The sequence below is a fragment of the Orbicella faveolata genome, unplaced genomic scaffold (genome assembly GCF_042242905.1).
Source record: "Orbicella faveolata isolate gen_17 unplaced genomic scaffold, um_ofav_v1 contig_46, whole genome shotgun sequence".
Classification (NCBI taxonomy): Eukaryota; Metazoa; Cnidaria; class Anthozoa; order Scleractinia; family Merulinidae; genus Orbicella; species Orbicella faveolata.
Genome location: NW_028301576.1, coordinates 3889654 through 3901921, shown reverse-complemented (window position 1 = coordinate 3901921; position 12268 = coordinate 3889654). Strand labels below are relative to the sequence as shown.

The 12268-nt window shown below is 38.5% G+C and overlaps 1 protein-coding gene across 2 annotated transcripts in view; it reads left to right on the top strand.

Annotated features, from left to right (window-relative positions):
- Positions 1 to 4267: 4267 nt before the first annotated feature.
- LOC110050933 (nuclear pore membrane glycoprotein 210-like) overlaps positions 4268 to 12268 on the top strand; it is a 39155-nt gene continuing 31154 nt past the window's right edge. Inside the window, exons 1-13 of one of the 2 annotated variants that reach the window (XM_089277097.1) lie at positions 4268 to 4475; positions 4575 to 4639; positions 5733 to 5831; positions 6370 to 6501; positions 6739 to 6832; positions 7137 to 7200; positions 7516 to 7602; positions 8133 to 8265; positions 9169 to 9297; positions 9759 to 9827; positions 10088 to 10194; positions 11327 to 11461; positions 11868 to 12035. In XM_089277097.1, the coding sequence (XP_089133223.1) occupies positions 4309 to 4475; positions 4575 to 4639; positions 5733 to 5831; positions 6370 to 6501; positions 6739 to 6832; positions 7137 to 7200; positions 7516 to 7602; positions 8133 to 8265; positions 9169 to 9297; positions 9759 to 9827; positions 10088 to 10194; positions 11327 to 11461; positions 11868 to 12035 (1449 nt within the window). In that variant the 5' untranslated portion in view covers positions 4268 to 4308. The remainder of the gene's footprint in view (positions 4476 to 4574; positions 4640 to 5732; positions 5832 to 6369; positions 6502 to 6738; positions 6833 to 7136; positions 7201 to 7515; positions 7603 to 8132; positions 8266 to 9168; positions 9298 to 9758; positions 9828 to 10087; positions 10195 to 11326; positions 11462 to 11867; positions 12036 to 12268) is intronic. The other variant, XR_016203520.1, reaches the window with a different exon arrangement.

The window sequence follows — 12268 nt, the reverse complement described above, 5'->3', positions numbered from 1 at the left end:
TGTGTCCTTGAACTGACCTGCTTTTAGACCTGCTGTGGTTTGACCTGAAAAAGTCGCAAACCAAGTTTCGATATGTTAGCGCTTAACAGCACTCTTGGAACCGCGAACTGTCGCACAAATTCAGTTTTTAGAGTGCTGCATGTCAAGTAACCGATAGCCAGACTCAAATGATGTCCTTTGACCAACAAAATACAGCTATTTCGAGGAAACTGACCGGTTAATTAGTCTTCCATACATGGCAGCTGCAGAATCAAACTTCTTCAATCGACTACGTCAAACTTCTTCAATCGACTACGTCATGTTACTGTTTCTCAAGCCCAGCCTGCTCGCTCTTAATAAAAGGTCAGGCAGCACAAGCTCTTATAAAGGCAGCGTCCGCAGCCAAAATAGCTGTATTAAGGTGGAATGGTACCCTTGAGGGGACCAAAAAGTTTGGTTTAAATATGGTGAAGAAATGTCAATTGCGCGCGATCGCGCTCATTGGGAGAAAATGAATTTTTAAGGCTTTATAAAACCCTCGACATAATATATCTATATCCTTGAAGCACCATTTGCAAATATCAAAATGAAAAGCCAAAGATGGCCAGGGACGCCTTTAATATCGGGGAGGTCTGGAACCCAGTATGTCCCTACGGTAATAAAGCTGTTTTAAAAAAGCTGATATTGGGGTCTTAGTAGGTCCGGGTAGAACCTTACTGCAAAGAATCAAACATTTCTGTTATCAATTGGCTGTGACAACTTTCTTCATGATGGTTGATCAAAATTTGGTTGAGGTTCTGACGTCTTCATTTGGCTAATTTGCATATTCCAAAAACATGAATATCTCTAGAACGAACAGAACTATTTGAAAATAGTAAACAGCATTTTTCTTCTCGTACAGACCTCTTTTTCACTTTTTAAAATGACTATGATACGAAAGAATTTCATCGGCAATCCAATTTACTTTACATTAGTGATCCTGTACGAATGGATCAACAATTTAGCCTCTTGAAGACATGATTGATCATCGCAGTTATACACACAACTTAAGCAGTTGGGAAATTTTAGCCTTCTCACTTAATTAAGTCTCCTAACAAAAAGGTCACAAACTCATATTCTTCAGATCTTCAGACCAGGAACAGTGAAAGTCTCCATCTACACAAATGCAACTCTGTCCTGGGATAACAATCACTTGTGTTCCATTTAGCCCCTCTATGGAACTCTTTTTGTATGAAATGAACTTGAGGACTGTGCCTCTGTACCTTGAAACGTATTTGAAATTCCTTCTACTGAGCAACTGGCTCAAAAAGTAACTTACTGACTTTGCGTCGTTTTATTACTAATTGCAGTATATTAATAATTTTAATTCAAACCAAATGCAATTTCTAAAATATTTTTGACGAATTTGAAATTCGTACTGTTAAGCAACTGGCTCAAAATAAGTTATTGATCTCGCGGTTGTTGTTGTTTTTTTCATAATTGTAGCCATATTAGTAGTTATCATTCAAACCAACTGTAACTTTTAAGCGCAATATTTTTGATGTTATACATAAACATACTCTATAAATTCGGTACGAAGATCCTCTCAGGCAACCTAATAACCCTTACTGTAATTTTGTTAACATGAACAAATACTTAGGCCCGGGTCAAACGCTGTACTTCGCATGATCCGAACCCAATTCAACCAATTAGGCTCATGCGAAGATCGGAGTTTGACCCAATTAAGTTCGACTGATTTTATTTGGAGCGGCTGAGGCGTTCTCCACGCCTGGCCAGCCGTGAATAACGCCTGAAGACCGACTTTGATCAAACGCCGATCTTCACATGAGTCGGGCCAAACGCATAATCAAAGGTCTAAAGGCGCCATTTTGACCTTACCTTGAAAAACAACTGAACAAGACCGCTTTTGTTATTTATTTGGTGTAGCAGATCGGTTCGACCAAATTAAGTTCAACGTTTGACTCAAACAGGCGTTCTTTTAATCATGAGTCGACCCAAACTGTCATTGGGTTCGGCTCATGTGAAGTACGGCGTTTGACCCGGGCCTTATATTTAGTAAGCTTTAAGGCGGTCTTATACCTAAAAATTCTTTTTTTTTTGCAAAACAACTCTGTGGAACAGTTTTGGTATCACGTTAAAGGACTTTGCACTCTGACTTCAAAAATGAGCTTTTCCAGCTCACGTGCCACAATAGTTAATGAATAACTAGCTCCTTAGTGTTAAAAAGTGGTGTTCATTATAAACACGATAACGTAATAATGAATGGTTCGAGAAGTATGGAATTAAGTTCATCCTGTCCATAAGCAAGTTGTCCAGGAGACAAACCTCAGAAAACAGTGTTTTGAGGGGGTTTTTCTCGTGAAATGTTGAAAAAGTATATTAATATTAACTAATATTAACTATATTAACTAAATAACGGGAAAAATTTCATAAATTGCAAATTTTGGAGGTTTAAGACCTAGATAATTGTGTCCTTCATCAATGTTGAAAATTTGACAACATTCGGTTAAAACCCAGTGGAGATATCGTGTGCGAGATATTGATGATCCGTCTATTTGGTCATTTTGAGAAATAAGGCTTTAAAGTTTTACTTCGGTCTCCGAGAGCCCAAATTAGCCCTGTGAACTAGAGGGGGGGGGGGAGGTTAGGGGCAGGGGGAGGGGTTTATTTAAAGGTTTTACGTGAATGTTTCATTGAACACCCGAATACACACCAGTCATAGAAATGTTAACCAAGTATAAGGAGCGTATAAGATGGTAGAAGAAATAATGTTCAGGATCATGATGCAAAATTCTCATAACTACACATCTTTAAAGCGTTTGTGTAAAGTATCATTAAAATGTACTGAATTGAATCCATTTTGTGAGTACTTTTAGACTGTAAACAATGGTTGCTATGGGTGTTGCTATGTTGAAATATAGCTAGAAGTGTTCAGATTTCTTAATTTAAACGTAAATTCAGGAGTAATTAGAGGAAAATCGTTTCAAAATACGATTTACAAATGGACAGGGATGTTGAATCTTCATGTTCCAAAAAAATGGTTTTCTGGAGAAAAATTCATATCTGAGAGTATAAGACCCCCTTAACACTAATATTGGGAAATTTATTCATTGTAATACTATATGAACATGCTTGTTATTAAAGTGACTGTATTTTGGGTTCTTGTACTTGATTGAAACTGGTCAAACCGTTTTTGTTTGTTGTTGTTATTATTGTTGTTGTTGTTCCTGCTGTGGTTTCTGGTGTTGTTGTTGTTGTTGTTCTTGCTGCAGCTGTGGTTGTTGTTGCACGTGCAGGAAGCACCTAAATAAACCTCTTAGCGGTCTGCGCATGTCCTTATTGCGAGCAAAGTTCAACAAAGCGTTCACAAATGCATTCACAGTGGCGAGGATAAAATAATAAGGGCGATATGCCCCAACGCGTTCTATTCCTTTTAGTTTAAAAACTGTTGCCCACAGGAAAGCCGGCAGGAACGTTAACTACAATACCAGCAGGATCAATATAACAGTGGCAGCTGATTTCTTTTCTCTCTTCATTACCGCCTGTATCTCTCTTATTCCAGCCGTTGGAGGTTTGTTGAAATATATACCAAGATGACTAAAAATGATGATAATAAAACAAACACAATAATACACAAGGGTGATTGCGCATAGATGTTTGTATCGGCCGTCAAACGTAAAGATAAAAAAACATACCGCGCGTGTTACAACCACGCTGATTAACCAAGGTGTACAAGACATCCTACTAGCACATGATGTACTCACGTGATTACGATACCACCATGGTTTTGCCACTGCCAAATAACGATCTCTGCTGATTACTGCTAGAGTGCCAAGGGTTGCTAGGCTACTCAGGGTGATCATAGCGGTGTCTCCGGTCCCAATGACAGAGACACATGTGCTCGCTTAGTACTGTTTTTATACCCATATACTGAGAAAACAGAGCATATATCAAATCAGTAACTGACAAGCTACACAGCATCAGCAGTGAAGGACGTTGAAGAGATTTAGTTCTTTCTACAGTGATGCAGATCAGCGCGTTACAAACAAATGCCATGACGGCCAACAGCATGTTCAGCGGTCGCACAACATAGTTACCAATGTCTCCCACTCGATGCTGGATTTCTTCGGAAAATACCATGGGTTTGTCAGTCGTACGACTGTTGTGTGTTACCCTCGTTAAACAAAGTTGATTAATTTTATTTTATTCAATCTGGCATCTTCTTTTTGGTTGCCATTACCGCGTGAAAAAGAGTATTTGAAGCAGGATCTGACCATCAGTCATACAGAATCCGCTGACCAAAGCAGTGCACGTGCTTTTGAGTCCAAGATGGCGTCGGTTAGCCATATTCTTGTCATTTACTTTCTGCAAGGATTTGTGCTTGGAGAGCCCCAGCAGAACGCGCTCAACGTTGCAAACGTGCTGTTACCTTATGTTCCTAGAGGTTCAGTGCATACGAATTTCACATTGAGAGCTCTGCAGGGGTGTTACTTGTGGTATGTTTTCGTAGCGTGGTTCTGGTTCCCGTCATTTTGCATACTTTTTGCAGTGGAATAATTCAAGGCGGTTTTATTTTTTTAATTGATTTATCCTAGGGTGTCACACAGACCCGAAGTTGCCTCTATCCAGCCTCTATACAGTAGCGAGATAGAAGAATCTGGTGAGAAATTTTAAGTCTAAGTCCTTCTCTAGCGATCACGAGAAAGACTACTTTAGTTTCCATTGTTGTTAAGTACTTTTTTATTTTAGTATATCTTAGTATAATCTTATTTTATTTTAGTGTACAGTGTACAGTTTATTTTATTTTACAGAGCCCCACTGAAAACCACTATCAGTGAAGTGGGCCCCCTCTACAAGCTTAAATAAGCTTATCTTATTTCTATTGATACCTTGAAATTGCATGTGCAACTTGAGCTTATTCTTAGTTGAAGTATTTTCTGGTTGCGTACCCCCCCCCCCCCCCCTTTCCCCCAGGACATTATACATTAAAACTAAACAAGTAATTCATCAGCCTGTTTGCTGTACTAGAAGAGGAAAGAAAGTGGTTGATTTTTCCAATTTGCTTATCACAGTTTGCAGATCCGTGACTTATGGTAAAAAATCATGTTTTGTGGATAATTCGTACGTGTTTTAAATTTCAACTTTGTTTAGGAAAATGCAGATAAAGTGGTAGTCTTGAATTTGGCTCAAAATCAATATATTTTTGGAAAAAAATTGGCCATTGAAGGTTTATTTAATAACCTTAACTGGAGCACTATTATTAGACTGACCACTGCTCGTTCCCAGTGCCTTTAGAGCTCAGTACAGTTCCTGCATTTAGCTGCATTTACACACAAGGTTGTTTCCATTTTATATCCACCTCCACCTATGGAAAGGATTTTCTGAAGGGGCTGTGAAAGTCATTTCTGAGTGGGTCGCCCTGTTGGTACCTACATGCCGTTTGACTTTTAGAATATTTCAGAATAGGGTTGAAAGAAAACTGGGCTTTTCTTTTTCCTTTATGGAGTAAATTTTGATGTCAGTAAAAGGGTTGCGTTAGGGGTGGTGGGGGTGGGGTGTGGGAGTCGGGGTGGGGTGTGGGAGTCTGGGTGGGGTGTAGATATACATTGTAGAATGCAGTGGCCCAACACTTTAAGACTCGCGTGCATTGTGTGAGCTTTAAAAAGTACAATTTGTTTTCTTTTGGTGAGTGATCTACTACAAGTACTAAAAATGGTGCTGAGGATTCATCATAATTGTGTTTTACGTTGCAGTAACACAACTTGGTAGAAAATGTTCCAAAGAAGCCATTGTAACAGCACAGGCAAGGCTTCCAGAGAAACAAATGTCAGAAATATTGGCGGAAGAAGAGGGTACGTTTAAACAAATCACACCTTTCTTGTTCCGTCAGTAGCATGTCAGGCAAGCTTTGCTTGAGCCCTGATGTTTTAGTGTGATGCAATCAGGCCGAAAAACCCACTGTGAGACTAGATTAAAGGAGTATGATATGCCACTAAAACATACATCTTCCCAATTTTTTAAGGCACGATAAGCTTAAATAAACTGCATGCAGCAAATAGACTATAATGTTATCCTACAGCACAACATCATTTCGGGTTGAGCTAGAGACTTGGGGCATCTGACATGATGGGGTGGTAGGATCTGCATAATTCGCTAACATCTGCATCCTTGGTATATTGAGAGCTTTTTCCACATAAAACAGAAAAAGTGTTTCATATTAGTGATAAAGCAGCTGCTTACGATCCCCACAAGTAAAAATCCCGAAGAGATTGATTACTTTGAAGTAGTTTTTCTCCTAGAACAGGGTTAATTCCTTATTTGTCCTTAAATCTATCGTCTATGTCTTGACAAGTTCTGATAATATATTGTGACTTGTCATTTCTCTTTTAGTTACTGGTGTACTATTACGAAGTGATGTCTTTGTAGACATCATTTCCTTAATTGAAATTGTTACCACTACACGAGAACTTTTGCTTGGGGAATCTCCAGAAGTTTGTCATATCCAGGCTTTTGACTCTAAAGGTGAGAAACAATTAACTTTAGTGCTGTAATTATAATTTACATCACAGGAGACATAGGGGACCTTATATTAGCGTGCTGGAGTTGGATCAAGCACTCTAGGTTTGGGTCCTGGCCAGGGTCATTACATTGTGTTGTTAGGCAAGGCACTGTACTTTAACAATGTCTCCATGATGCAGGTTTATGCTAATGGGTATATGTACATTTGTACCAGTGGAATTATTTTTTTTTCTTTTTCAGGGAACTTGTTTTCCAGTTTAGAAGGACTTGAGGTTGTTTGGGAGCTCAAAACAGTTGAAGGTGTTGGATCGGTTAGTGCACAGTCTGTCTTAAGGTAAGATACAATAAATCAACAAGTACATGTTAATTCTAGCTACTGATCAGTCTTGGAAACTTAATGCTAACAATACTTGGTATACGTAGCAACTCAGAAAATTTATGAACATACCACTTTTGAGATCATCTTTGCCCTTGTTTTCAGTTGTCAAGTATTCTTTACAGTTTTTATTCTTTCTTGCTGAACTTGCGAGGGTACACATACACTGTATATTTTAATTGAAGGAAGTGGTTGTGGTGTTGTCACAGTATAATGCCCATAGCTAATACATTGCATTGTTGTTTGGTTCTTTAATTTGTAGATTTATGCAGTTTGACATTTCCAGTTACGAAACATCACCAGAGATATATGCTTTGGAAGAAAAGGTAACAAGTCTGAATCATCTGCCACAAAGTGAGCAGTTGTTTGTTAATAAAATTAATGATATCAAGTGCGTGCACAGGTAATATCTGGAATATACAAAAATTTGGGCAGGTTTAAAATAGACGAGGGCAAAACAGTTACATGTATCTTATAATTCTCAAACACACTGCCCTGGATCAAACTATATATGATTAAGACTAGATGCATTTGACTATTTAAAGTACACTGTATCAAAATGCATAGTACACACAATATAAATTTTTATGGTGATTAGAAAAAAAAAACTAAATTTATCAAATTGTTGTTTTGGTCAACAGGGCTCTCGTGGAAGCAGCATTGTTGTTGAGCCAATCAACACAGGAACAGCCATTGTGAAAGCAACACTAAAGGACAAAGCTTTTTCTGTAAGTGACAATCACAAATTTCTGCCGAGCATGCTGCATGTTCCTGGATGTTTGTTTAAATTGTGTGTTATATAATTGACTGAATGTTGTGTGATTGGGAAATATGGATGAAAAAAATGCGAGGACTGCCAAAATTGAACAAGGTTCTGTCCAAATATGTAGGCCTTTTGCATGGGCTGGTGTCTGATATAGTCAATTAAATAGTAAATGACTGTCAGAGAAAGCACCTCCAATGGAAAAGGATTTGAATTTGAGATAGATGTGAGTTCAAGTTAGTTAAGTCCAAGATAGCGAGGTTGAACTTAGGGCAGCAGTGCTTTAGAAGCACCTGGGTGTCACAGGCGACTAACTTTTGCCTTTGGGTGACTGGAAAAACTTAATCCTTTTTTTCTGGGTGCTGGGCACCCAGGATTTTATGATTAGGAACCTTTTGGCTCCTCAGAATTCTTCTTAGGTCACAGCCTTCGAACTGAACTATAAATGTATTTATAACACATTCTAGCATGATTATTCTAACCTCAAACCTTCAGAATGTTGCTCCAGCGGAAGTGAAGATTGTTGTACGGGATAATGTGATGCTGGTACCAGGGCATGACGTGTACATTCTAGTCAACACGTCTGTCACATACAGTGTCATTAGACTGAACAGAGGAAAGGTTTCAGGTTTGTTCAGTTTTGATGTGCTGCACATTAGATCATTTTTGCGGCCTTTCTGTCAACAATAATAAAGACGATAAAGAGTTAAAATAAATATTTTGTGTCAGCGATCATAGCCAAGGTGGAACCCTAAAATCTAACTGAGGACACCTAAATCTACAGTAAAAGTTTACAATGATAATATAAAAGGACAACTTGAAAATGCTCTCAGATATTTTAATTTAAACGAGCAAGGCTTTCATTTAGGGTGGTAACACCCATCACCCCTGACAGCTGAGAATGCTTGATGGGAGTTTGACATTTCTTAAAAATACATTTACTTAATAAGTATACATGTACCCAGTACTGCTATACAGTATGTTATTGCCATTTGTGTAAGAGAGTGTTCCGCAGCTTTGATGCACATGTACGTGTAATTTAATTATGCATGGTGAATGTTATGAAACATTTAACAGAACTTTCTATACTTGTAGCTTTGAGCAGGTTGCAAAGGAAACTAATTTTCAGGCTTGCTCTTCATACAAGCTGTAACTATAAAATATAATGTACATGTACTAGCCTGAAGGTCATTCTCACTAGCCCTTACAGATATCTATTACAGTAATTATACATGTCAGTTGAATTTCCTAGGAAATTATCCCAAGTAACCAGTTACGGTACCCATTGGGCAGGGGAAGGAGAGAATCCACAAGCTCAACTGGAATATGCACTAGTCCTGGGCTATCAGACAAGACATTCTTTGCATGCCGGGGAAAATAAACTTGATTATATAAACACAGAGGGTGCATACACGTACTGGCAAAGACATGAAAACACTGTAGATTTTGCTGCTTGACTGTTATGCACATGTACTAAATATAAATAATTAGAATGAATCTGACAAATCCATTGACATTTTCACCTCCCTAGCTGTAGCTGTGCCATCTTCACAGTTTGAGTTTGAGCTGAGTAATACCACAGTGGCCCAGTTGGACGTCAAGAAGTCAAGTGTGTTAGGCATTAATATTGGTTACACTAGAGTTACTCTTGTTGACAAAAGTATCCTTTGCATATATTATTACATGTACTCTAAATCAGTGTTAGGGGCTTTGATGGAAATGACAATCAGACCATCTCCAGACAAGAGGCTTGTTAAGCAGTTGCACTTGCATTAGTTGGTAGATTTTTGCACTGGATTGTCAGCATCCTTTGTGATTGGCTAGAGTGACTACCTTGGTTTTGCTTTCCTGACACTCTTGAAATTAAAAACCACTCTAAATTATTACTTCAATGCATTGAGCTACAAATTTCAATTATTGAGAACTATGCAAAACTATCAACAAAAGAAGCATTACAATTTCAGATGTGGGAATAAGAATTTGTCTGCATACGCATGTACATCTGATGGAATGAGGTCAAGATTTTATACCCCCTGAGGAGTGGGAGACATGCATTACGAGATGGTTGGTTGCATACATGAATGTAATGTGCTTCTGTGATGAAAGACTTGACTTGTGCAGATATGTTACACATTCATGCGGTCCATCAACCTGCTGCTGGAGTTTACGTTGTGGAGGCAGCATTCCTAGGTTTGTCTACAATTAATTTGTGGTGTCAGTTGACAAGAATCACCTTTTGTCTGTCTGTCTTGTATCAGGTAGCGCCTTTAGAGAGTATCTCTCACTTTTCTGGGGTACCCTTATGGTGGGCTAGCACCCCATCTGAGATACACGTACATGCTGGCCTTATGTATGACTAGGTTGTCACAATCTGTACCTTTCCTTTTGTTTCATTGAACAACTCTGGCATCAGGGCTAAGGTTTGAAAAACGTTTTTCTCTCCTTTTCAGGTTTTAGTATTGTCCCTCATTCAGACTGGGTGTTACAAGTAGGAGTGGAGTATGATGTCTCTGTCCAGATCTACAGTCAAGATAATCACAAAGTCTATATGACTGATGTAAGAATTTTCTTTAAACTAACTGATATAATACAGGCACAGGTCTCTAAAAGAGATGTTGGCCCGAGTAAAAGTTATCCAGGGAGATTCAGTTTAGTACGTGTAAATAACCCTTACAGAGGGTTTTCCATCCCTTTAATTCAGAATTTCTACAAATCAGCCTTGAAACTACCACCTTTCAATTTGAAAGCAATTAAGGTCCGACAGACGTATTAGTCAGGAATACAGAGAAAGACAAACTACATGCTCATATGTTACAGTGTTTTTACCTAAGGAGGGCATCTCGCAGTCACTCCACTAGCACTATACTTGTAGGTTACGCATGCAGAAGGTTGTAATGTCAAATTGAAAAAGCCTGGCAGACTTTTCCAAGTTCTGTTGTTGTCTCGTGGAAAGATCATTAGAGGCCAATCACAATAGTGTCAATTTGCTCGTCCTTCATTACTTAATAATATTATCATCTTGATGTCCAAGAAGCTTTTTGAGTGCAAGTGTAACAGGTGCACTGGACTATAGTTGATACAATTCACCTAAGAGCTAACAAGTTTGTTATGGGTGTGAAGATCAAGGCTGCAGTTGACTCAAAACTTAATGACAGCCCTACCCAGAAAGAGTCATCAAGTAGCACATGTGCATGTAATAACCAGTTGTTATACTGGCAGTGCATGGATAAAATGTCTTTTGTTCATGTAAGGCATTGTCCACACAGGCCTTGAAAAGCTCTCAGTAAAGAAAAGAACTGATGAGAAATTCTTAAATTTTTACCATCAATACTTGACTTTAGGTGGTGTTGACGTTGTTGTCGTTGGGTTACAAGTCCTTGAATGTTTGACACTATCTAGGAAAAAAAAAAGGAATATTGAATTTACTATATGTGAAGTATAAGGAATCATGCCAAGGTTCAATTTGGGCTTGAGAATTCTGTATTTTGTGTCCCCCCCCCCCCCCCCCCCCCCCCCTCCCGTCACCAAAACATTTTTGTTTGATTCTGAGGGAAAAAATTCCTTGAATATTGCTGAAATGTTCTTGAAAGGTCCAGGAAAAGTCCTTGGAAAAAATGTGACTGATGTGTGTAGGAACTTTAAAAGGTGACTCTCAAGTGTGATATTGTTATTTTGTCTATTTTCAATAGAATATGGAAATTTCAACTTCCTTTGATCCGTTCTACTTTGAAGTTTTGTCTTCATCAAAGAATGGTTCATTCCATCATGTCAGAACTCTACAAAAGGGGACGACCACAATAACTGCAGTGTATACAAGTGTCAAGGTAGTGTACTTCCACCAACGTAATCATGATCTGATCTATCCAAGGAAATAAATGAACAGGTGAAAAAGTAAATGGTGCTGTTATTATATGTACCTTTCAAACTTCATACTAGAGGTAATTTTTGGCAGGCATTACATACACGTATCAGATTTGCCGGCACATTCACATTTCCCGCAATGAAGCAGAAGCAACAGTTTATGCTCTGTTTTATTGGCACTGTCGAGAAGTCGCAAAGGTAAACAGGTAAACTGTCCTCTACACATCCACATTGCAAATGCAAAGGTAGTCATTATCGTAAAATGTTATTATAGAAGAGAAACATGCATATAATTAGTGCATTGTTGTCTGGTGGTTGCAATGTGTTTTAATTTCTGGTTTAAATCAACAACTCATTTTCAAATTGCAGATTCTTGGTACAGATGTTGTTTACACATTTGAGCATCCCATCTCAGGGCAGCAAGAAGCAGAAATTTTTGACCCAGTGGTAGTGAACCCTGAAATAGTCCTTTTCCCGTGGTATCCACTGGCACCACAGAATACGGCAGCCCAAAATCAGTTTCAATATTTACTGGAGGTAACTGAATTGCTAGGTGCTGCTGCTTCTTATATACATACTACGAAATAAATTGGAACAATAATCTAGGTGGACTTCAGTCATATTTAGCAAGGATGACCTTTTGGTTTGTGTCCTCTCTCAAACTTAATATATATATGTACATGTACAGTAAGGCTTACATTTTCTCTTGGAAAGAAACAAGTCATGAGTCCTCCCTGTTAGTCAGTGACACACGACACAAAATAAGTGTC